General features: G+C 37.1%; 1 protein-coding gene and 1 pseudogene across 3 annotated transcripts; one reads left to right on the forward strand and one right to left on the reverse strand.

Moving 5' to 3' along the window:
* The first annotated feature begins 1,385 nt into the window (after positions 1-1,385).
* On the forward strand, positions 1,386-20,755 carry LOC147276925 (Phosphatidylinositol 3- and 4-kinase family protein). Of its 3 annotated transcripts, none has more exons than XM_086253297.1 (26): positions 1,392-2,798; positions 2,911-3,267; positions 3,373-3,534; positions 3,894-4,070; positions 4,233-4,391; positions 4,485-4,612; positions 4,794-5,100; positions 6,827-6,995; positions 7,172-7,389; positions 7,752-7,910; positions 8,018-8,200; positions 9,347-9,871; positions 9,969-10,328; positions 10,783-10,997; positions 12,742-12,928; positions 13,103-13,239; positions 13,359-13,512; positions 14,028-14,294; positions 15,637-15,714; positions 15,919-15,999; positions 17,093-17,265; positions 17,385-17,580; positions 17,958-18,098; positions 19,523-19,731; positions 19,971-20,132; positions 20,236-20,755. In XM_086253297.1, exons 1-26 carry the CDS (start codon positions 1,812-1,814, stop codon positions 20,492-20,494), a joined length of 6,150 nt encoding a protein of 2,049 aa, XP_086109423.1. In that variant the 5' UTR covers positions 1,392-1,811; the 3' UTR covers positions 20,495-20,755. The 3 variants fall into 3 exon arrangements, with proteins under 3 accessions (XP_086109425.1, XP_086109423.1, XP_086109424.1); XM_086253298.1 differs by having other exon boundaries at positions 2,926-3,267; XM_086253299.1 differs by lacking the exons at positions 19,523-19,731; positions 19,971-20,132; positions 20,236-20,755 and adding an exon at positions 18,628-18,697 and having other exon boundaries at positions 1,386-2,798.
* Positions 20,756-21,918: 1,163 nt separating this feature from the next.
* Positions 21,919-26,408, reverse strand: LOC147276926 (putative polyol transporter 2 pseudogene; annotated as a pseudogene).
* Between the last annotated feature and the right edge of the window lie 275 nt (positions 26,409-26,683).

Below are 26,683 nucleotides of genomic sequence, written 5' to 3' on the forward strand. Positions count from 1 at the left end.
ATGTGATACTATATATAGCCCTTTAATTAAACTTCGTATTTTGATACAGTTATTGAGGTAATTCAGTTGAAAGGGCCGAAAAATTAACTCATGCACTCAAGTTCGACCCCCTCCCCTAAAAAAAAAAAAAAGAAGAACTTCGTGTTGTGATCATGCTTGTGTTAGCTAGGGATGAAGGGCTATTATGACTTTCTTCCTACCAAATTACTTGCATAAATAGTTACATATATAGCTTGATTTTGATGGATAATTAACTTAACTTTTTTTAAAAAGGGAAATCAATGATTTCATTAAACTTGTAAAGAAGCTATAGGACTAGGTAAAATAGAGGTGTCGAACGGGTTAGGCTGTCATGAGTATGACATGGGCACAAAACAATTAAATTAGACACGATACGACACAAGTAAATGGGCCGACCCAGGCAAAAGTTTGTAGCACAATAGGCACAACACGAGCACAAACACGAAATTAGGTCGAACTAGGCACCACTTGTTCAATCTTGTTTTTTTTTTTTAAATTTTTAGAGAACTTTTTAACAAGGAAATTCGATTTTTAAGTAAAAAAATGTTCATATTTAATTATAAAAAGAAAAAAAAAATCTTAAAATTAGTTTATTTACTCTAAAAAGAAAAAAGAAAAAAAAGTCTATGGACGAGCCTGTTTAAGGCCCAACACGAACACAGCACAAGCACAAATTGATTGTGGGCTATGGTTGTGCCGGGCCTAGGTCTCAACTATAAGAACCGACATCAGTATGACATAAAAGCACTATGAGCTCAATTTAAATAAGTCGGACTAGACTATGTTGACCTTTAATCTAAAGGCAACTTAGTCAAATTTATATTTTGAGAGTTGATTTTTACACTCCAATATACTCTACTTACAGGATGGGATACCACCTGGATATACAAGTTCCTCTCTTACAGAAAACCTCTTTCGCTTATGTGCTTCGCGTCTTTGCACCAATCAATTTTCTGCGCTTCATCCAAATTAAAACAACATGTACTGTTTCCTCTTCATATTGGCCATTTGCGCATAGGAATGTGGAGAAATCCAATGATTTTTGTTGAGGCTTGGGCTCACGCACAGGTAAGATCTGTCCAATGACTTTAATTTAATCCACCAATTAAATGCAATTTAGTGCAGTGGCTCAACACAAAATCAGTCGTGCTAGCAATGACATGCAAATAACCAAAACTACCCTTCTACTACCTACCAAGTACCAAATTAAACTACATATCTTATCATGATTATCATCTAGTCAAAGTCACGTGACTCACGTGCCTTGTTCTGACTCAGCGACTCAACTCGCTCGTGTAGCAACTAGCAACTAGCAACCGTACGTTGCGTTTCGGTACGGTGATGACGGGAAAAGAAGAGGGAGCGAGACACAGAAAAGAGGATCCGAGAGGCGCGAGAAGCGAAAGCACAAAGCTCCCCAAAAGAAACCAAGAACAGAATCTAAAAAACCAAAAAAAAAAAGAAAAAGAAAAAGAATTAGAATCTCAGAAAAAAACAGAAACCAAAAACACGATTGCCCAAAAACAAAGAACAAAAAGCGACATTACCAATCCGGACACAGACTCCTTTTGCTCTTCGTACAAAATGAGAAGAAGACAACAACAAGAAGGAGAAGAAAATACAGGTCGATTGTTTTTCTCTAGAAAACCCTAATTTCCCTCCCATTGTCTCGCATTGTACGGACATGGAAGCTTCCAATCCACAGCTACGAGGCGGAAATTCTGAGAAGCTTGATTGAAATTCTCTGTTATTTTGCGTTTGATTGTTTGGGATTCTTATTCGATTGCGAAATGGAGGCTTTGATGGAGCTCTGCGACCTGATCGCTGAGCGACCGGCCCAATTCCCCGAGAAGCTCGCGTGGATTTGCGGGCGGTGTCCGCCGCCGGAGCTCCTTCTGAGTCGATCGCCTAGGGTTACGCGGTCGCAGCTCAATGCCGTGCTCGCCGTGGCCCGCTTCGTCTCCAAGTGCCCCAATTCCGGCGACCTCCGCCCCAAATTGCTGGTCCTTGAGTTCCTCCGCTCCATTCCGTCGTCGTTCAGCCGCTCTTTCTGGCCCCAGGCGTTCGGGAACGACTCGATCACTTCGTTCTTCGTCGATTTCTTGGGGTACGTGGGGAAAGCCACCGAATCGTCGCCGGATTTCGCTACGGAGATCGCCGGGTTCACTGGGGAGGTCGTGGTTTTGGCGATTAGCAATGGCGGTGAAGATTTGGGGATTTCGAGGGCTTTTCTCATGGCTCTGTCGCAGAATTTCCCTCCGATTTTGCCTTCGGATGCCGAGAGGTTGATTACAATGCTTATTGACCAGTTTTCATCGTCGGGTCCGGTGGCTCAGTCGCCGGTTACTCCGAGGGGACAAATTGTGGCGACCTCGGAGACCTCGTCGGCTCAGAGCTCGCCGTTGAATGGGAACCATCATCACCAGCCCAATGGGAGTTCCAGTCCCAAAAATGAGGCGAGTAATGTGTCGGGTTCATCCGGCAGTGCGTCGTCGTCGAGGGGGTCGGTAGTGGTCAATGGGAGCAGCATTTTGTGGAAGAGTGGTGCTGACCAGTTGGGTGTGGCTTTTGGTCTCAACGAGGGAGGTGGTGCAGGTGTGCTTAGGCAGCAAGTTGCTTCATTCGAGGAAGAGTCTGTGGAGAATTTGGAGAAGCAAGAGATCGCTTTCAAATTGATTGCTCATATTTTGGATAAAACCCGCATTGATTCTGGGCTTTTGGAGCAGGTTAGATTTATTGCAAAGAGGCAGCTACAGTCTTTGTCAGTGTTTCTAAAGGTAAGGTTTTTAATGGTACCTTTTTGAATATTGTTGCCGTTGCAAATGCATAGCTACTGCTTTAGAGAGTTATCTTTGTGAAAATCTAGAAATTGAGTTTGTTTGAGCAAAGGTAACTTGTGGGCAGATTAGGAAGCGGGATTGGAATGAACATGGCGCGCTTTTGAAAGCCAGAATCAATACGAAACTGTCAGTTTATCAGGCTGCTGCCAAGTTGACTCTTAATTGCCTTGCTTGCTTTGATACTGATGTGAAAACAGCCAAGAAATTGGCCCATGAGACTCTCGCATTGTTGATGGATGCTGCCGAAGCATGTTTAATCTCCGTGTGGCGGAAGTTGAGAATTTGTGAAGAGCTCTTTGGTTCTTTACTATCTGGCCTCGCACAAGTTGCTGTCAAACGGGGAGGTCAGGCTTTGCGTATTTTGCTCATCCGCCTCAAACCTGTTGTGTTAACTGTATGTGCACAGGTACATATTCTGGGTGGTCCTAAATTTTACATATCAATTTGAAACCAGTGTGGTAGAAATTTTAATTTAGTTACTTTTGCTTTTTCTACAATGTGACTCAAACAGGCTGATACTTGGTCAAGCAGCCAGGGAGCGATGTTTGAGAGTGTGATGAAGACAAGTTGTGAGATAATTGAATCTTGTTGGACCAAGGAGCGAGCTCCAGTTGACACATTCATAATGGGATTAGCTACAAGTATTCGTGAACGAAATGATTATGAGGAACAGGTTGGCTTTACTATACCTGTTACTGATTAACAGATTTAAATGCATGATGCACATATAGAAAGATGCATACATCTAACAGTGTATTGTTGTGTCTTTATGCATATGTATTGATGATTTTGTGAATTTCCCGTTAAGCTCTTTTTTGAAATATATATATATATATTTTAATAAATTATTGTTTCACTGTGAGGAAGGTTTTGCTTATCAAAAAGTTTTCTGTTCTATTCAAAACAGTGGCACACTGTGCATTTGCTTGGTATGCCAAACCGTGATTTTAAGCAATGAATGTTGTCAACTTTTCTTGTGTATCTAACTTGACTTAATTTCGTTGTATTCCTTTATAATCTTGCTAATTTCAGGCGGATAAAGATAAAGACAAAGAGGCAGTTCCGGTTCTGCAGCTTAATGTTATACGCTTGCTAGCTGATCTGAATGTTGTCGTTAACAAGTCTGAAATTGTAGACATGATATTACCTCTATTTATTGAAATCTTAGAAGAGGGCGATGCTTCAACTCCTAGTTTATTGAGACTCCGGGTATGGTACGCTTGCTTTTAGGGCATGTATTTTCTGGTATGGTCTTATTTTTTTGTTTAATTATTTTTGATCAGTACTGGTCAAGATCCGGTAAGCAGTTAGCTATTGTTTCATTATATTGGATGACATGGTTTCTCAATCTTTTTTATACCTTACTTGCAGCTCCTTGATGCTGTCTCACGCATGGCAAGTTTAGGTTTTGAAAAGTCCTACCGTGAGACCATTGTTCTAATGACAAGGAGTTACTTAAGTAAACTTTCAAGTTTAGGATCTGCCGAAAGCAAAACTGTGCCACCGGAAGCCACAACAGAACGTGTTGAGGTTCGTATAATGTCTAAAATATGAACATGATACTGTTGATTGCTTGACTTGATTTCTATAAAGTGGATTCTCACTGGTTCAATCACATTCTAGACTCTTCCTGCAGGATTTCTTCTGATTGCCAGTGGTCTTACAAATACTAAATTGCGTTCAGAGTATCGTCACCGTCTGCTATCTTTATGCTCAGATGTAGGCCTGGCTGCTGAATCCAAAAGTGGAAGGTATAATTCTCTAAAATAATATCTCCTGATTGCATGCTGTAATGCCTTTCATATAATTTTCATTTGATTCATGACAAATTATGCACCCTGGAGGTTTCAATTTTCTGATACTTTTCAATGTTAATCCTTTTCTCAACGCTTTTTCTGTTTCAAAATCTTATCTGATATCTAACTATTGCAGGAGTGGAGCAGATTTTATGGGGCCACTACTTCCTGCTGTAGCAGAAATATGTTCTGATTTTGATCCTACAGTAGATGTGGAGCCTTCACTTTTAAAGTTATTTCGCAACTTGTGGTTCTACATTGCTCTTTTTGGCTTAGCACCTCCCATACAGATAGTTCAACAACCTTCAAAACCGATTTCCACTACTCTGAACAGTGTGGGAAGTATGGGTATAATTCCTCTTCAAGCTGTGGGTGGACCGTACATGTGGAATGCACAGTGGTCTGCTGCTGTTCAGCGAATTGCTCAAGGAACTCCACCACTTGTAAGTTCTTGTATGAAATATTTTTGTCTCATTCTCATTTACGTCATATGGTAACTAGTACTATCTTTTGGGTTCGTCTGTTCGAATTATTTGTATTTATTTTTGGGAGGGTTGTATTCTCTCTCTCTCTTTCTCCCTCTCTCCCCTCATCCTCAGTTTTCTGCACATTGATCTATCAATGCAGATACTCTTGCATGCACATGCATTGTGTGTGACTTGTCTCTGGTTCTGTTATAAACAGGAATTGATTCCTGGATAGATGCTTGTTCTGTGTAATTTAAAATTGAGTACGTCCCATGGTCTCCTTAACATAATTTTTTTTTTCTGGGAGATGCAATGTGGTTTTTGACTTTTGTAAGTGAACTGTAGTTGCTTCAAAATATGCTTTTGCCTTTGATTAGGCACTTTGCGAGGATCTTGTATGAATGTGAACTTAAGTCATACTGATAATTATTTTTTTTCTAAATTTAAGTTAAAATTATTATTATTATTATTATTTGTCTGGAGTTAAAAAACCCCATGGAGTGTGCTGCATAGTCTAAGATAGTGAATCTGTTCTCTCCATTTTGGTTTCATTTTTTACATTCTAATGTCAAATGTATGAATCACAATTTTTGAATGGTTCCAGCTGCACACAATGCAACCGAAGCAAATTTATTTAGACCGTCTTTAAAGAGACGAGAATCTACACAGTACAACTAAATTTTGCTACTGTTTTTATTTTATTTATTTATTTTTTGGGTTTGACTAAGTATTGTTACTTTAAGAAGAGCATTTATAATATGCGAGGTGCACACGTCGCTCTCTCACACTTTTCCCACAAGGACATGACTCTTCATTCAAAGGCTACTCTTTTCTATCTCTCTTCTCTCAAAATCAACAAAGCAAACTTTTTCTTACCTCCTTTTGGACCACAATTTCTTGCTCTATCCTTTAGGTACCCAAAAATTTTATTACCAAACTTATGTTTTGTCCCAATTTGGTATATAATATGACTTTCATCAATTAATACTAACAAATGGTGCCAAAGTCAGGGGCATTTTAGTCAACCTAGGTTCGTGAATAGACTAAATTGACCATGGGTATAAGACATGTGCATGGCACATGACAAAAGTCTGGTAGAATTATTTGACGGAAGTCACATTACATACCAAATTGGGACAAAATAAAAGTTTTGAGTATGAAATTGGGACAAATAATAGTTCGGGTACCTAATTGGGACATGGATCAAAGTTCAGGTACCAAAATTGAAAAAGACCCTACCCTTTATGTTCTATTTCTTCCTCCCTCTCCAAAAGTCCAGCAAGTTGCAATTTTTTTAATTTCTGTGTCTTCTCAACAGACTTTCTGAGGAAATGAAGAGAACAGGCAAATGAACTAGAACAAGATGAAAAGTTATAAATAAAGCCAAATAAATATTCATTGATTCTAAGAAATAAAAAATACATAAACCTAATTTCTAAGTTCATGCTTAGGCCTAAGTTATACCAATTTTCTTCTTGCATCTTTTTTATGTTTTCTGTTCAAAATTGAATTTATACTTTATGATGCTTAAGCGGTTATAGCTGTAGGCAATTCATTGTGAGGTGGACTGATTACCACCAGTGTGTACTAGTTGACTTTGCACTGCTTATTGAATTAGTCAACTCAGGATGATAGTATATATTGATGTGCATGAAACTGATCTTCTGTATGTGAAGATTTTACATGACAATATCTCTCTCAGGTTGTTAGCTCAGTGAAATGGCTTGAAGATGAGTTGGAACTCAACGCTCTTCACAATCCTGGCAGTCGTCGAGGGAGTGGCAATGAGAAAGCTGCTTTAGCCCAAAGAGCTGCTCTTTCTACTGCTCTAGGAGGGAAAATTGATGTTGCATCGATGACCGCAATATCAGGTTATTTAATTTCCTACTCCTTAGTGCTTACTGGTGAATTGATACACATTCTTTCTGTTAATTGATTGTCTCCAAATCTCCTCCACATTTGATATGAGAAATAATAGGCTCTGTGAACTTTGCTACAATTTACTCTTTCCAAAACCATTAAAGCATTACTTTCAAATGATTTGCAGGTGTGAAGGCTACCTATCTTCTTGCAGTAGCATTCTTGGAGATTATACGTTTCAGCAGCAATGGTGGCATCCTCAATGGTGACTCTAGTTTAACTGCTTCTAGAAGTGCATTCAGTTGTGTATTCGAATACCTGAAAACTCCAAATCTTATGCCCGCTGTCTTCCAATGTTTGATGGCAACTGTCCATAAGGCTTTTGACGCAGCAGTGTCATGGCTGGTATGGCTTTGTTCTTTCATAAAGCTTCTGAAATTACCTTTTTTCTTTTTTTTTGGTCTTTCCATGTGGACATTCATCATTCAAGGGATATTATAGGGGCATCATATTGCATTGAAGGTGTTGTTGGGATAGTTAATTCAGTTTATGTGTTTGTTTCTTCTTACATGAATGTAAATTATTAATATGTTGAATACATTTGTCATGCAAAATAAGCGGGACTTTAATCATAATGTAAATCAGTAGAAGTGCAGTTTGTACCCTTTTGTTCTAGTAAGATGTTGGTTTTGCTGTTCCTATTTCTTGTGTGCATGAGTGAGTGTGCATGCCACGTCAACATCACTTCTGCTTTGATCTGGGTTCAGGAAGATCGGATATCTGATACAGGCATTGAAGCTGAGGTTAGGGAGTCAACTCTGTTTGCCCATGCTTGCTTTCTCATCAAAAGTATGTCACAGAGAGAGGAACACATTAGGGATGTTGCTGTGAACTTGCTGACTCAGCTTAGAGATAGGTTTCCGCAGGTAAGATTGTATTGGTAAACTTGACTCATTTACTTGATTGTTAATCAGTGCTCATTGCTATTCAACTTGTGTAGAAATTTGAAACAAATGGAACTACATGAATGCAGGTCTTGTGGAATTCATCTTGTGTTGATTCCCTGCTATTTTCATTTCATAATGATTCGCTGTCTACTGTTGTCAATGATCCTGCATGGGTGGTGACAGTTCGTTCTTTGTACCAAAAGATTGTTCGAGAGTGGATCATCAAATCACTATCATATGCTCCTTGCTCTAGCCAGGGTCTTCTACAGGTTGACCACTATACATTTCATCCATGAAGTTTATAAGTTTATACTGATTTATAAATCTGTGAACTTTCATGTGGTATGCCAGTCCTACATTGGTAAATAATGTTCATTTTATCATGCTCAGCGAATTAATCTAGTTTGATATAGTCTTATAAAAAGAAAAGAAATATAGTGTTACCTGTGAAGGATAACAATGCTGATGGTGGTGGTGATGGTGGCTGTAGGTTATGCATGTTGTCGAATCTTATTATTGTAGTCTTATTATATATGCGGTAAAATCTTATATAAAATATGCATGTTGTAAAATATAATACCTTCAATACTAAGAAATTAAGAACCCCACGTCCCTTCAATTAACTTCAATCATTTCACAATGACATATTCTCAAGAGTGGGTAGTCTGCATTGTGGACATGCTGCAGTTCAAATGGCAGCTCAAGTTTGTGTCTTTTTTTTTTTGTTGAAGTTTTGATTTTAGTCCTGATATGTTTCATCACTTTAGTCCTTAGGGTGTAGAATAGCTGTTCAGAACGTAGGGTGTAGCTCTCAAGTTTTGGGTTTTCGTTAAACCCTAAATCCTAAGCCCTAAATGAGGGGCATTTCTTCAAAAAATTTTGTGCCATTTGATTGGCCAGAAGCCCATCCAAGTTCAAAGTATGATAAATAAGCCCATCCAGGTACCAAACATCAAAGGATTGAGAGTCTTACTTTTCTCGTCTTTAATGCAATCTACGCATATATTGTAGGTCTATTACTTCGGAGTCTGTTATCCATTGTGTTTGAGTCTCTCTATATCACATGATCAATGTCTTAGGTGTTGTCAATTATGTCTTATAGAATTCGTAAGCGTATTATTTTGGTCTTTCTAGATTCATATTGCCAATAGCCCCTGATAGCAAGGGCTACTCTTGAAAGTAAAACAGTGAAATAAATTGAAGTTTATGTGATTTTCCACTTGTGTGTGATGTGTGAGTTGACTTGGAGGGAGTCCAAGAAACCTCCGGTTTGATGCTGGAATTTTTCTAATTTCTCTCTTTGTCCTACATTAATTTGTGCTTCTTAGGTTGTGGGGTAGTGGTGGTGGCAATAAGTTTAATGCAGGTTTTTTCTTTTTTTCTGATTGTTCCTTTCTTTTATTTGCATACTGCAGGAAAAGCTCTGTAAAGCCAATAATTGGCAAAGAGCACAGCATACATCTGATGTGGTTTCTCTTTTATCTGAGATACGGATTGGCACAGGTAAAACTGATTGCTGGAATGGCATACAAACAGCAAATATTCCTGCAGTCATGGCTGCTGCAGCTGCAGCATCAGGAGGAAACTTAAAATTAACAGAAGCCTTCAATTTGGAGGTGCTCAGTACTGGTATAGTCAGTGCAACAGTGAAGTGCAACCATGCTGGAGAAATTGCTGGCATGAGAAGGTTGTATAACAATATTGGTGGATTTCAATCTGGTACTGCGCCAACTGGATTCGGTGCTGGCTTTCAAAGGTTGATCTCGGGAACATTTCAACAGCCACAAGCTGAGGATGATTCATTTAATGGGATTTTGCTCACAAAGTTTGTGCGTTTACTACAACAATTTGTTAATGCTGCAGAGAAAGGTGGGGAAGTGGACAAGTCTCAATTTCGCGAAACTTGTTCCCAGGCAACTGCATTACTTCTGTCAAATCTGGTAAAGATGTGCTATTTATCTTCATTCTTGCTTTCCCACTTTTTAAGGCTTCATGTTTCTTTTTCTGATTTGTTAGTTTTTTCTGTTTCTTTTTCAGGGCTCTAATTCAAAATCGAATATAGAGGGATTCTCACAACTTCTCCGTCTTCTCTGCTGGTGCCCAGCTTACATTTCTACACCCGATGCAATGGAAACTGGTGTTTTCATATGGACTTGGTTAGTTTCTGCTGCACCTGAACTGGGGTCTCTAGTCCTTGCGGAGCTTGTTGATGCATGGTTATGGACCATTGATACAAAACGTGGTATCTTTGCTTCTGATGTAAAATATTCTGGGCCTGCTGCAAAATTAAGGCCTCACCTTTCTCCTGGAGAGCCAGAAGTGCTGCCTGAAATTGATCCTGTGGAGCAAATAATGGCTCATAGATTATGGCTTGGATTTTTCATTGACCGCTTTGAGGTTAGGAATTTGTTAGATCTCTCTCTCTCTCTCTCTCTCTCTCTCTCTCTCTCTCTCTCTCTTTCTCTATGTATATGTTTGTGTGATGTCATTTACCGTTGTTCAGTATGAATTAAATTGCATGTATGACTAAATAATGACTATTTCGTACTGCTAATCACCCATGCAAGTTTGTATCTGGTAATGTGTTTGAAGTTGAGTATGGGAATCAAAATTTACTTTCTTTTCTGACAACTTTAACAACTCTAAATGAAATTGATATTGGAAGACTATTTTTAACTAATGGTGTATATGTTTCGATGATTGTCTACCTGTTGGAGCATGCATTCTCAATGAAAAGTAGTTTATTGTTTAGAAGATGTTTTCATTTATGTTTATGCTGTACTTGTGACTGTTAACCTGGTAATATGTGTGCTTACCATATATTCCCTTCTTATATTGATTGGCTGTATAGGTAGTTCGACACAATAGTGTTGAGCAACTCTTGCTCCTTGGTCGAATGTTACAAGGGACTACAAAGCTTCCCTGGAATTTTTCACATCATCCTGCAGCTACTGGTACTTTTTTTACCATCATGCTTCTTGGGCTCAAGTTTTGCTCATGCCAATCCCAACGCAATTTGCAGAACTTTAAAACAGGGCTTCAGTTGCTGGAAGACCGGATTTACAGGTTACTGCAATTAAGTCTTTTTACTGCCAATTTTATCCAGCATTCTTAGATTTATTTATTTATTGGTTTTTTTTACACTTCATTGACTAATATATATGAGCACCTTAGCTTGCATGTTGCACTTGTATGACTTGCCTTCATGCAGATGAACTTCTATTTCATTGTTTTTTTGGTGCTATGAACATCTAGTTCGTTGTTGCATAGTGGTGATGTTTGTAGATACAATTGAAACCAGGATAATTGTATATGGAAAATGCTAGGGGGACCATGTCATTGTACCACATTTGTGCTTCCTAATCTAAAGAGAGAGAGGGAGAGAGGGGAAGAGATCAAGGGTGGCTAGGAAGCCACATCATGTGGTATCACAAATGTGGTACAATGACATGGTCCCCCTAGCATTACCTAATTTTTTTTTTTTTTTTGAAAAGAAAGAAACTATTTATTGATCAAACTCAAAGCAATACACACAACTCTTGCCCCTAGCATTACCTAATTGTATGTATGACCCTCTCTCTCTCTCTCTCTCTCTCTCTCTCTCTCTCTCCCATTTTTGGATCTTGGGGGTTCTAGTCAACCATGCATACTGTCAACTGTGTTCATGACAAGTCAGTACTTCAATCTGATATGCATTATACTGAAATTGAGAATGTCTTTTGGTATTATATGGATTCAATTTTTCCTAAATTTTCCAGATTTTGTGGTCCTTTGAAAATTCCAGGACACTGGTGCGATGATTAGGGCATCTATTCTTTTCATGAATAAATGTACGAATAAAGGTACAAATAAAGGTTTTTAAAATCAGGATTCTAGCTTGGATCCTTGGGAGGGAAATTTACAAGGTAACGCTAGACAGCCTCAAGGTTACTATATACACATATATTTACGTTTGATGAATAGCTAAAGGCTACCATGAAACAAGGTGACTTATAGAGGATTAAGCACTAGGATTCCTAATGAGTAATTTCCACCTAACAAATTCAAATTGTAACTAATCTAGTGGATCTTTTGTATACTGGTGGTATCTTGCAAATTATTAGCTTTATGTGAGAATGAAGGTGTTGTTTTTCCCATTATCAGGATTGGCTGCCACTTACTGCTCCCAGTTTATCAAGTTATCCCATCCAGAGCTACTTCTGATATTTACTAAATATCAGTGGATGCCAAATATACCAGATTATTTAGAAGGTTGATGTAGGAACTTGAGTACTTCTTACATGTTTGCTGGCCTGGATCTCCTCTGTTGTAGTCCTACGTGACTGCAACTTGGGTCAATCTTTATCCTTCTCAAAATTTGTTTACCTGCAGTCATAATTGTTAATTAGCAATATGCTCTATATTTCTAGTTTTTTATTTTTTAGCTTCGGAGCCTTTATGACTATATGATAGTCACTGCGTTTTGCGATATATGAATTTGCAAAATTATATTGTTGATGGTCTATAGTGGGAAGTTTGGCTGTAAGACTGGACGGTAATTTTAATACTTGACATTTGGTATATTTTCTCTGCCCAAGGCCATCAATGATATAAAATTTCTCATATGAAGGTTTCTGTTTTATAAAGAATGAATGGAACTTTATTGTCCCATGTATGCATACTAGCAAGTAGGTTTCTGTTTTTGGCCTATTAATGATTGGTACAGTCTTGCAGTCTAGCAAGTAGGTTCCTTTGTAACTTTTGTTGAAGTTAAATTATGTACATTCTCCAATCTGTTTGAAACATGAGTTTCTCTTGATGCATGTTGCAGGGCCTCTTTGGGTTGGTTTGCTTATGAGCCTGAATGGTATGACACAAACTATATGAACTTTTCTCAGAGTGAAGCTCAATCTGTCTCTGTATTTCTCCACTACCTTTCAAATGAGCGAGTAGATGCAGCAGTCCAATTGGATTCAAAAGGGAGAGGACGTGAAAATGGGAGCACTTTGGTTGATGCGGTAAGATGACTATGTCTGTGGTGTACGGATTTGCAGCCAGTAGAGTTTTGATTTAATGATTCTTCTTCATGAAGAGGATTTCTAATGCATTCTTTTTTTTGTTGTTGTCCCTATTATTGGAGTTTTGTGAGGTTTTTCTGCAATCTATCCATAAAATCACTTAAATGCTTGCAGAATGATCAATATCACCCTGTCTGGGGTCAGATGGAGAGCTATGCTGTGGGAAGAGAAAAACGGAAACAGCTACTTTTGATGCTATGCCAGCATGAGGCCGACAGACTTGAAGTTTGGTCTCAACCCACTAATTCGAAGTAATCTTTTATTGACATATCTATTCATCACATTGTTTAAGTTTTTATATCCTTTTTTCAATACCCATGGTTTCATGTGAATGTTAATTTATTGGTTTTTAATTGCCATGGACTTTCAGGGAGAGTGCCTCTTCTCGGCCAAAAATTAGTTCGGATAAATGGATTGAATATGCTAGGACTGCCTTTTCTGTAGATCCTCGAATTGCTTTATCCCTGGCCTCGAGGTTCCCAGCAAACACATTCTTGAAGACTGAAATAACCCAGCTGGTCCAGGTATGGCTGTCTTTAATCAGCAGTGTAATTGCAAAGGTTTTGATTTGGCGTACTGAGATGAACAAATGGAATTGTTTGGGTGACTGAAAACACTTGTCATACTGGAGCTTTGTTGTCATCCTTGTTAATATTTAATATGTTGGAGGCTTTTTTATATACAATCAATCAACAAACATATGAGGCATGGTTTTTGCAATTATCAAGTCTTTGAGTAAAAGCAATTATTGTTTCAAGTAATCTCAACTAGAAAGTTGTCTTTCCACCACATGACATTGGATAATGCCGACCTTTCAAGAGCTTTGCTTTCAACTTTATGCATAAACTGATAACCTGCATGGTTTAGCTAGGATGGTTCAGAGAACTGATTGTCTTAGCTATGATAAATTTATTATTTTTTCAATTTGAAATTTAAAATTGTTATCAATTCTCTGTTGATGTGAACCTTATTGCAGTTGTTACTCTGTGGGATCTTCTAGTTATTACATCTTGGTTGAAATGGGATTTTTTTTTGGCAGTCACATATATTGGACATCCGCTCCATTCCTCAGGCATTGCCATATTTTGTTACCCCAAAGGCTGTTGATGAAAATTCGGCGCTTTTGCAACAGTTGCCACACTGGGCTGCTTGTTCAATCACACAAGCTCTTGAGTTCCTCAATCCAGCATATAAGGGGCATCCTCGCGTCATGGCATATGTTCTTAGGGTTCTGGAGTCTTACCCTCCTGAGCGAGTAACTTTCTTCATGCCGCAGCTAGTGCAGGCTCTGCGATATGATGAAGAGGTGAGTCACTTAATGGAAGTTGTCAATCTTAATTGTTTTAACTGCATGTATTTTTATTCAGTGTTGTATTAGGACTGTGATTGGAAAGGTTAATTGCATAAATTAAAGTTGAGTCTTTTACTTCATTCTATTTGTATCCCATTCTTGTTAATATTTTAGAATCCTCAAGTTGTCAATCCCATACCATAAACTGATAAACACATACTCAAACTCCTGATTATAAGAATAATTTTTTATTGACATCCATCTTAGGGGGATCTTCAGCTATCGTAACTATTCGTGATTGTGCCTTATTTTATGTCTGGTAGATTTTGAGTAAACATGGCAATTTTTGAAGAATTAAGCTGGTCGTTACATATTTTAAATTTTAGATTACAGAACACAAATAAAACTATGTTTTCTTGTTTTGTATATGGACAACTACTCTCCTCTTTATTTATGATACAATTTGGAGTTTCTAATGTGTGCAAATGAATACAGATCCAATCAAGACTAGATAATTAAGATCATATGTTGGCATCTTCCTCCCATATAGTGTGATAACATAGGTCTAACTCATTTTGTAAAAATAAAGTTTTGGCACCAGTGTTGGGTGTGCTAGAACACATTTTCAAGAATGTTTGATCATATTCCGGTCCTGATTCTGAAGAAAACCCCTTTTCAGTTTATGCACTTCTACTTTTAGGAAAATACTTCTCATCCATCAGTTTTGTCTGTGAGTGCGTGCACGTAGATGTTTATTAATGTATACATTATTAATTTTCTATTTTTTAAAAAGTGCATACACTATCTACGTGCATTGGTTGTCACTGATATGAATCATGTGAAACTATAGAATGTCTTCTAGAAAAAAAAGCAAAAAAAATGGAATATTGTAGATGAAAATATTTTAGGTGAATTACTGGCTTTCTGTAAGTTTTTTTACTAGTTTTTTCCCCCTTTCCAAGTAATAATATTATGATGTCAGTACAAATCTGTATGCTTTTTATATTCTAAATATTTAAAATTAGGAATTGAAATCACAGTTGAAATAAAATCTATCATATATATATATAAGGGCTGCTCAATCTGCCTTGGGTTGATTGACAATGTAGTCAAGCGGATTGAGATCCTGTTAAGGAAGAGGACTCTAAATATTGATTATGTATAGTCATTAGTCAGTGCATTCACATTTTTGTAACCCAAATTGGTTGGCATGGGCTTTTGAGCACTGGGTCTAGGATGCTTAATTTGACCATACTTTCTGGAGTTGCAAATCCATTTAATATCATTCTGCATACTTTGTGTTGCTGCTTGTAAGTAGTTTGTTATATATCTGATTTCTACTTAAATTGTTTTGCAGAAATTAGTAGAAGGTTATCTGTTAAGAGCAACTCAAAGAAGTGATATATTTGCCCATATTTTAATCTGGAACTTACAGGTGAAGCCTGATTCTATCTGTTTTTAGAACTAATATAGCTATACTTTCCACTCCCTCACACACACTCTCTCTCTCTCTCTCTCTCTCTCTCTCACTCATGCAAACCCACAAATGCACATATGCACAAAGAATTTTGATTGAAAGCATATTCTTATATGCTGTCAATGTATTAATTTTTTGGTTTGTTTTGTAATATGATGGCAGGGTGAGACGTTTCCAGAACCAGAAAAAGATACTGCAAAAGATACTGGAAAAGATACTGCGAAGGATATTGTCTCTGCGAAGGTATGCCCAGAATCAGGGAGTGGCTTCGTGTTTTTACTTTTTAATATGTGAATTCAGTTGGCACCAAATAATTTAGGCATAATGTGAACTTTTATTCTTGATGCCACAGAAATTGCTGATTCCAAATAGAAAGTTAGAACCTTGAATATGTTGGTTGGCATTGCTTTGAATACAAGTTCAGCGTTGCATTGTTTGAAGTTTAGACAATACATGATAAATAATAACATAAAGTTATGTTTAAAAGAACAGAAATTAAGAGATAAATAGAAACAGTGACATCTAGTATGCTAAATGCTGTTGTATGCTAGATGCAAAGGAGTAGTGAAAAGTGTTATTGTGTTTTCTTTTGGGGGGAATTTCTTACAATGATAATTTTATTTCTCATACAGAGGGAAACTTTTCATTCAATGATTTATTTTCTTTTCATTAATAGTAGTCAAAGAGTGGAAGTTTTGTTGGTGACCATGTTGTGTAAAATGTATTTTTTTGGCTATTTTCAAGTACCAAGACGCAGTTATTATGTGATCTTTTTGGTGATACATATTGCATATCTTCACGCCCTGGCATTGTAATTCACTGAAGTTGGTCAATATAAATTTTCAAGGAGCCAACTCCTTAAATTTAGTACAGATGTTTGTTTTATCTGCGTACTTTTGCATAAATTGAAAGCATGAGCTTAGAAGATAGTTTTTCATTCTTGGAAATATTATAGTCTAGTTGGCAGCCTCACCCGTTAACTTTTAAGTCAGGTTCAATGTGCATAGTTGTGGCATAGGAAATTTGCATACTAGTTTGCTAATGAGTGTGTGTATCAACTTAAAAGAAATAAAATAAAATTGCAGAGTCCGTTATGAAACACTCATTGCTTCACCAAAAAATTGTAGTTCCATAATTTCCATTTGGTATCTGTGCCAGATCTTGGTATGCATTGAACGATAGAAGCTAAAATATGTTTGCATGATTTCTGCATCAGTAGCACAAACTTTTGTTAAAGGTTTCTAGATTGAATGACATATTTACAAAAATTCATATGGTCCGGGTTTTCCATTATTCCTTGCTCAATAACTTGTATGTGTTGATGCTGTCATTTCAGAATAGTGCGTTTCAAGCATTGTTGCCGCTTGTTAGGCAACGTATCGTTGATGGTTTCAATCCCAAGGCACTTGACATTTTTCAAAGAGAATTTGATTTCTTTGACAAGGTTACATCTATTTCTGGTGTGCTCTTTCCACTTCCGAAGGAAGAACGCCGAGCTGGTATCCGGAGGTATACCTGTAATCTGTCGATGCTTGAGCATATTTTATACACATCCATACGCATACTGTTTGCATGCGTGTATGTATGTAAGTATGCAGTTTAAGCTAATAGCTATTGTGCTTAAACAGAGAGTTGGAGAAAATTGAACTGATGGGAGAGGATCTCTATTTACCAACTGCTCCTAACAAGCTTGTCAGGGGAATCCGGGTAGATAGTGGAATACCCTTACAATCTGCAGCAAAAGTTCCTATAATGATAACATTTAATGTTATCGATCGGGGTGGGGACGAGAATGATGTAAAGCCACAAGCTTGTATTTTCAAGGTAAGCTTATGTCGCTTATCCACGTACATTTCAAAGTTGTGTATATCTTGTTGATTAGACCCGTAAAAGTATTAGTTTAAAAGATGCTATGGAAAATCCGTTCTTGTTATTCATTAGTGAAAATCGAACAACCTGCTCATGAAGCCTTTCTTCAAACTTTTCTATTGCAAAAGCCATGCTTATCAATTATGGGCTATCCTTCATTTCCAATTTACTTGGTTTATATTATGGGACGTAAATATTTTCCTGTTGCTTTAAATTAGCGTTCGTGATTTTTTGGTTGTGATCTGTTATTTATTATGGTGGCAATTTGACATACAAGGAATGCATATGTTTTTTTCTTTTTTCATGGCGTAATTGAGCTCTCTTTCTTCAAGGTTGGAGATGATTGTCGCCAAGATGTTCTTGCTCTTCAAGTGATTGCCCTTCTTAGGGACATATTTGAAGCTGTTGGAATTAATCTTTATTTGTTTCCATATGGTGTACTTCCAACTGGCCCAGAGAGAGGAATAATTGAGGTTTGTATCTCTTTCAATTCACTTAGTTGGGTTGTGCATGTGTGTGAACATGCATGCTTGCTTTGCATTTGTGCTACTTTGTTGGTTCTTGTGCTGATATGTTATTCATTAATAATTTCCAGTGTACCATTTGAGCATTGGGTTTTGTAAGACAGTACATTTTTCAGTTTTATAATTCAATATTTTACAAGGGGTCTGTAGGAAAGCTTCAGGCTGCATTTGACTTCTATCATTATTCTTATTCTTTGGCATGGTTTAAGACATATTCAAAATAAATGCTTCATAAGCCTTTCCTTGAAATGTGTCCTAAAATAAATTTGTTAGAAATGCCTTGATTATGTCCAAGTTCTTCTAGTTAGCTAGCCGATGTCTAAGATTTGAGCAAAGGTTTTAATGTTAATCTTATCTGACTAAAATTTTGTTAAATCCGCCAAATGAAACCTAAAAGGAAAAAAAAGTTTATAGAGGAACCTTTTTCATTTTATTTAACAATACCTCCAACTAATTTGTAAATTATTTTCTCTGTCAGAAGTGAAATCAGGGATCAAGTCTTGTCTGCAGCAAGAGTGAGGCCCATGGGGGTTTGAGGGATTTGAAAGGCTACAACCTATCTTTTATTTATTTATTTTTTATCTTTTTTGTAATCTATTTAATGGAAGTCTTGGTTTTATTAATGCTTTGATGTAGAATTTTCTGGATTTATGGGTCTATTGGTTTCTTTTCTATTGCTACCAACTACTTTTGTCTGGGTTTTCTGTTTTTAGGTTGGAATAGCACAAGTTATAGACTTTCTGCCTGGGTTTATTGGTTTCTTTTTCATTGGATACCAACTACTTTTGTCTGGGTTTTCTGTATTTAGGTTGGAATAGCACAAGTTATAGACATTCTGGGACTGAAGTCAGCCAAAAGTAGACTCCAACTTCGATAGTATATCATTTTAATCTATCAATAATTAAAATTTTGATTTTAAATGAGTTTTGTTATAGAATTTGTTATTTTAAATTTGGAAAAGTATTAGAGAGCATTTATCAGACATTATCCCTTTTAGTGCAATTATTCTTGATTGGGGGTCTGTTTTGTTTTGAGTGTTTATAGTTGGGTTCTAGCTGTTGTTTAGTTGTCTTATGGACTGCTCGTTCATCTTGTATTTCTTTAAGTGTTTTCTAATAAAACTGTGTTTCTTATAAAAAATATATCTTTAGATCTGCTATGGGAGTTATGGATGCAATTGGATTTAATAGAATCATAGATTATGAAGGATTAATTTATTACTAATTTAAATGCAATTCCAATGGATTTATCAACCGGTAGTGGGTGACAGGATCTAGTTAAGCTTCCTACAATCTTCTCTTTGAGCTAAAAGACTTACCGTAATGGTACGGATATATCTGCCTTTCTTTCTCAATTTATCTTTTGTCTTGCAGGTTGTACCTAATACTCGGAGCCGAAGTCAGATGGGTGAAACCACCGATGGTGGTTTGTATGAGATATTTCAACAGGACTATGGACCTGTTGGCTCTCCTAGCTTTGAAGCTGCACGTGAAAACTTCATAATCAGCAGTGCTGGTTATGCAGTTGCCAGCCTTTTACTTCAACCAAAGGATAGGCACAATGGGAATCTTCTGTTTGATAAGTATGATCCATTTATTTTTATTTTCTTATTTTTTGTCAATATTTTAAATTGTAATGACGAGAGAGTAAATCTGTATGAGGCACGCCACATGCCTGTGACAAGACAACATGACAAACCCAAAAAAATGATCTAATCACTGATCTGTTTTGTTAGCCAACTATATATACTCAGCCTATAAGATCTAAAATACTGGGAATAAGGATAATGCAAAACTGATGCTGAAATGCCTGACAATGCAGTGTGGGAAGGCTTGTTCATATTGATTTCGGTTTCATCTTGGAAACTTCACCGGGTGGAAATATGCGCTTTGAAAGTGCACACTTTAAGCTTAGCCATGAGATGACACAATTGCTAGATCCTTCTGGGGTTATGAAGAGTGATACCTGGAACCAATTTGTGAGGTAGTAAAGATCTTTGTTATTTTTGTTGTTTTTCTTTTGCCTCCTCCCTATGTTTCTGAATTCTAAACTTGTATTCTGTTCTGGATGATATATATGTCCACAGCTTATGCGTGAAGGGATACCTTGCTGCCCGTCGATACATGGATGGGATCATCGCCACAGTGTTGTTAATGCTTGACAGTGGACTGCCTTGCTTCAGCCGGGGCGACCCCATTGGAAATCTCCGCAAGAGATTTCATCCTGAGATGAGTGAGCGCGAGGCGGCCAATTTCATGATCCATGTATGCACAGATGCCTACAACAAATGGACCACTGCTGGCTACGACTTGATACAGTATCTACAGCAGGGCATTGAGAAGTAAAAAGGAGATTTTATGGAGCTTCATTACTAAATGTACATGATTGCCTGTATTTTATAGTAATCATCATCATCATCATTATAGCTGCAATTTTTTTCCCGAGAGATGTCCACATCGTAGTGTTGAGAGGAATGTAGGAACGGCACCAAATTGAAATCTTTGTATTCTAAGAGTGGGGTTCCTCGTGAGGTTTGTAAAAATACAGTTAGCTATTTTTTATAAATGGAATTCAAAATTTTATTGTTACAAACTTACAATGCAACCAAATTACAAAGAATCCTTTGATAGAAGGATGTAAAAAGAAATATTGGGGACGCTTAGCTCTTGTTTCTTTGTAAAGGTGAAACCCAATATAAGAAAAATGAGCTCACTTTTCTCATTCTCTAAAATTTCCTTAAACCTCAACTTTAAAAAATGTTTTCAACTCTATTTGTTCCCCCTATCTTTCGCCAACAGTGAATGTTGATGGCTAAGCAACTGGTAGACAACAACTATATCTTAAAAACAAGCTGTTAGGAAATTGACAATAATAATATGTCAAGCTAATATTGTATCGGGTATAAATGTATAATGTAATTTTGACTTGTATCTTACAAATCAACAAAAAAGTGAATTGGAGATTGGAGAATTTGAATTTAAGAACTCAACAATCATAGTTTTAATACCATATTAAACTAGCCCTTAGTTGTCAAGAAATGAAGTAATAATGTATATTAATAAATGGCGTATGATAGCAATGGAGCCACTTTTTTAAGAATCCAAATCATATAATAATTAACGAACATTGTGATTCTCTTCAGAATCGAAATGCCTTCAATATTTTTCTCGATTAAAGCTTGCAATGCAATTAATAGAATTCGAAGTCGTGGAATGGGAACTGTCAAAAATGAAAAAAAAAAAAAAAAAAAGGACAAACACTAGAATTAAACAAGAATCAGAAGAGAGTCCTGAGAGTAATACCCTAATATTGATCACGATCTCTTTAATTATATTTCTCACAATTTCTCAGTCGCCAAGCAATACATAAATACAACATAAAAGATGTAAATACAAAGTTACAAAAAAAAAAACAAAACCAAAAGAGAAATGGCGACGGAAAACAATATGGCTTAAGCTTGAGCACTGAGATGTAGATACGTTGACCAAATGCATCACAACCCCAAACTCATCAAGCCCAAACTTCACTTCTTCTCCTACTATTTTCCACTAACTATAATTAATCTGTCAACGTGCATGGGGTTCACACCCATTGCTTTGAAAACTCCAAAATGGAAACAAAACAAAAAAAAAAAATAATTATACATACACATCCGAGGGCATAGTAGTAAATATACACCATAATACTCCAACCATTATTTAATAGGGGCTTTTGCAAACCCGAACTGCGTAATTCGGGTCGGGCACCCATAAACCCGTCCTTCCACTCCCTAACCGTGATTGTCGAATTTGTCCTCGTCTACTTGCTTTTCCTTAACCGCATCAGGAGTCCTCCAGATGAAGAAATTACCAAAATACCCCTGCATCTCTTCCAGGGTCCTACCCTTGGTCTCGGGCAGCATAGCGTAGAAGAAGACCCACCCCAGCAACGCAAACCCGGCGTAGAAAAAGAAGGTCCCACCAATCGTTATGGCCCTGGAGAGGGTTATAAAGGTCATTATAATGACCCCACTTGTGACCCTATTTACGGCCACTGCCACGCTGGTCCCCACACTTCGGAACCTCAGAGGGAATATCTCGGAGCTGTAGACCCACGTGATGGGCCCGATTCCGATCGAGAAGAACGCGGTGTTGGTTAGTATGGTGGTCACGCACAAAGCTATGGCCCACGGAACCTTCTCGGTGGACCTGTTGATGTAGGTGAGCCCAACTCCGAGGCCCACCAGGGAGATAAAGCTGCCCATCATGCTTGTGAGGAGCAACGGACGCCGTCCGATCTTGTCGATGAAAAATGTGGCTACTAAAACGAAGAGCAATTTAACGACTCCGATTGCGATGGTGGCGATCAATTTGTTATCAGATGAAAACCCGGCTTTTTCGAAGATTGCTGGACCGTACAGGAGAGTCACGTCCACACCGGATGATTGCCGAAAGAAATTAATACCAGAGGCTGCGATTAGAATGTGGAGAACGGACGGTGTGGGATGGAGGAGGAGGTCTTTTACCACATTGCCCCCATCATTTAGAACGACGTCATTTCCGTTGGGGGATTTAATATTTTTAGGAGGGAAGCCAGCTGCAGCGGCTTGGATGATGTCAGCAAGGCGGACGTCGGCTTCCTCTTTGGAGTCGGAGGTTTGGTCGAGGACTTGCTTGGCCTCGGCCAGTCGGCCTTGCATGACGAGCCAGCGAGGCGACTCGGGCATGACCAGGATACCTAGGATGAGGAAGACGGAGGGGATTGCACCCGCGGCCAGCATGAGGCGCCAACCCAAGTGGGTTGGGAGCCGAGAGAAGGCATACGATGCTATGTAGCCGAGTAGTAGCCCAACGTTCATGAAGATCTGCATGCATGCATGTGTAACAAAAAATAAATTAGCCTTCTATTGGATTAATTTGGACCATCAAGGTCAGGCATAATCTTTTCGTATAAAATATTATGTTATTTGGACCATATTTACTTGCATGCAAATCACTTGTATAGGTGGACCTCATTATGTATTTGTAGAGCCCGAATTTGACCATAATGGAGACGTGATAAACAAAGTAGAAAATGAAATTTTATTCAACAAGACAACAAAACAGTACTTATAAAGCCAATCAACAACAAAGCACCATAAAAACAACTAAACAAGGAAATTCTTAAACCCTAAACCCTAAACAACAGCACAAGAAATTCCATGGCAAGGAAAGATCATTACTTATCATCCAATTTTTTGGCTGTAAGAATTGCCATGACAATGTAAGATAATATTATTAATCATCTTTTCACATATGTGACTTGCATGTTTGTAAGGGGTCTAAGTTTGGATTACGGGGTCATGATCATAGATACATGTGCATGGGCAAAACAATATATATATGGACTTATTGGGGTAGCATGCCACCATCGCCCGCACCCTTAGCTCTCCCACTGCTCATATGAATACTGCCCCTATGAGAAGAATAATGCTAAAAAAGTCACATTCTTAGACTTCTAGAAGTTGACCACATTATGTGGCAAATAATGTCCATTTGTTGCATTAGTTGTCATTAGACATCAATTATCACATAATATACATATATACTATACTAAGTTAATATGGCTCTTCTAGTATTTCTCGGGTAAGAGATGCAATTGACATTAATGTGATTAGTTAAAAATGTTTTACATGTAATATTACTTATCAAAGGGATTGCATACTTTACTCTAGAATTGAGCTAGCCATGGTCTTGAGAAAGTTGTACTTATATATAATCAATATATAGCAAAGTAGTTTCAACTCAATGCCCTCCGAGCCAGTGGCGGAGCCAGAGATTTACTTTAGAGGGGGCTCTTTGAATAACATATATAAAAGACTTTTAGATTTATCATACACATAAAATCTTCAATATATTTGTAGGTAAATAAAAATATATATGAATATATATATATTATGAAGAACATAATATAATGTGTATAAAAACACTTGATCTTATTTGCTTTAAGATTAAATGTTGTTAACAACAAAGAAATCTATGGTTACGTACAACTTGAAATTTCAATTGATAAGTTAACATTATAAGCAAGAAAACAGAGTTAGACAACCAGTTTTAGTCTTCATTCTTTATAGTTAATTTGATTAGAACCTTTATAATGAATATCTTTTTTGAATGAAAATAAGGATGCATTAAAACCTAAATAAGCAAAGTAGAACTACAAACCAATCAAAATAAGGCCCATGAAGGTCACAATTAAATAACTAAAAATGACAAATACAAAGCAGACATATTTATGATGAATAACCCTGGTCCCTACGTACGTGACTCCGCCACTGCTGCGAGCACTATATATAAATGGTGCAATTAAAATAAGTAAATTAAGTAATTAGGTAGCTCTGACCTCAGGGAAGGTGGCAAGCAAGCCTCGAAAGGAAGCAGGAGAGACCTCAGCAGTGTAGACAGGAGCTATCATGAAGGCCAAGCCAACACCAATGCTGGCGGCCAAGTTACTGGCAGTGAGAAAAGCATAGCTATTGGCACAAGCCATCAGCACTGCCCCAACCAAGAACATGAACCCAGACAGCAGAATTGTGTACCTGCGACCAATCCCATCGCATATTTTTCCTCCAGCAAGCGACCCAATTAGAGAGTAGAAGTTGAAAATCCCAAGGAACACTTCAACCTTCACCTCTGAGATTTTCAGCTCTTTCTTTATGTATATTATATATTGCTCCACTCATCGAACCAAAATCTGTAAATTATTGCATCATAAATAACATAAGTTGGTGCATGTGTTTTGTCGATCTAGTGCAGCATGAAAGATGCGGGCCGGATTCATATATGATGTGAGATAATGTTCCAACACTCATGATACAACGTTTAAATGCTCATGTACGTACCACTTTCGACTACTGTCTTACCTTCTATATTAATCTCACATCTTCTATTCAGTATTAGAAAATTCTTGATTAATTATGCGGTTGTGTACCTCGATACAACAATCTACAATATATAGGTGAGTGGTCCACCACTGAGACTTTTTAATACAAAACCATTGTCTTCTACCTAGGTTGGGGACAATTTGTAGGAACTATATTAATAACAGGTCCACAGTGGTATGTAGCACAAAATAATTACTCTATTATGTTGATTTTAAGTACCAAATTAAATTTTTACTTTTTAGTTAAAATTTTTTATAGCATTTCAATTTAGATAGCATGCCTAATTTAAAGAATTTTGCTCCAGATTAGTACATCAACGAAAAAAATAATAATCATATACTGTTTTACTAAAAATCTTTGCCATTTGATATGTAATCTTTATTTTCATTATCAAATATGAAAGGGTTGACCATAGAAAATAAAAAAACATGAAGGGTAATTAAGAGGAAATCATTTGCTTTCCATATTCACATGTTTAGTCATTGGCTAAAATAGGAAGTCATGGAAACAAATGAGTATTTCTCAACACGACGGTTTACTTATACATTTATTATGTATGGATAAAACTTTTTATATCACATGTACAAGCGAATTATATCTCTATTAAATATGTGATATATATCTGGCCGGAACAAAAAAATGTGATAAATTTAGAATTACTATATATGTATTCGCTTTGATCTTTTTCACTTTGTCAACATATATATGCAGAAAGAGGAGAAGAATTAGTGCAGACATTGTATATGTTTATGGATTCATGAAAATAGGAACTCATGGAAACAAATGATGAATCCTCCACACCAAATTATTGAGACATGTTTTAATTGTTGCCAAAAAGTTTGATATGCTATGTTGTTTGACTGTTTAGGATTTATTTTGTATGTATAATTCAAATCAATAGCTTGACAACTCAATATACCAAATTTCATACTGTACTTCAAGAAAACATTACTCATGGTTCATTCATAGTGTTGTGTATTTGCCTCTTTCTCTTCAGCAACATAAATATGGAGAAAGAAGGGAAGAACACTGCAGATCTTCCAACATATATTGATAGTGAAGAGAAATGTTAATAGACCGGTAATTATTTGGTAAATAGAAAAGAAACTCAGGTGAGTTATTCAGCTCACCTAATTAAACTAATTCAGAAATTTAGGTGAGTTGAATCAGTTTAATTACTTACAGTATCCTAGTAAGACAGATGTTAAAGAAGCCAAAGCAGCACAACCAAAAGCAAACTTGTTTGTTTTCGGTTTACGTGGGGAATCAATAAAGTCCCACCCAACATCTTGAGATTTGATTGAGATGGCATTATTCCCAGCTCCCTGGTTAGCCATCCCAGTGAGCTTCAGAGAGAGAGAGAGAGGTAAAGGTTCAGTTTAAATTTGTTGGAGGCTAGCTAGTAATGGTGTCTGTGTTTGAGCTTCATCTCCTGAGGTACTTAAATAGACCCATGTTTAATTAGAATCCATGTACAGACGTTTTCACGAAATAAAAAACAAAAAAACCTCTTATAATCCTCAATGGTCCAATTTCATATTTTTTTGCTATTTTCCTGGTTTAATATTCATAACATATCATTTTCTTTTATATCTACGTATGTTATTAGTATTAGGACTCATAAAGATAAGAG

Source organism: Dryas octopetala, chromosome 8 (assembly GCF_963921425.1).
Source record: "Dryas octopetala chromosome 8, drDryOcto1.1, whole genome shotgun sequence".
Taxonomy (NCBI): Eukaryota; Viridiplantae; Streptophyta; class Magnoliopsida; order Rosales; family Rosaceae; genus Dryas; species Dryas octopetala.

What these genes read in the sequence shown, in the direction of transcription:
- LOC147276925 (XM_086253297.1), top strand. Translation starts at nt 1,812, where the DNA reads ATGGAGGCTTTGATGGAGCTCTGCGACCTGATCGCTGAGCGACCGGCC. An exon ending in GCTGAATCCAAAAGTGGAAG is followed by an intron (nt 4,613 to 4,793) that starts GTATAATTCTCT and finishes TAACTATTGCAG; the next exon opens with GAGTGGAGCAGATTTTATGG. An exon ending in CGCCGAGCTGGTATCCGGAG is followed by an intron (nt 17,266 to 17,384) that starts GTATACCTGTAA and finishes GTGCTTAAACAG; the next exon opens with AGAGTTGGAGAAAATTGAAC.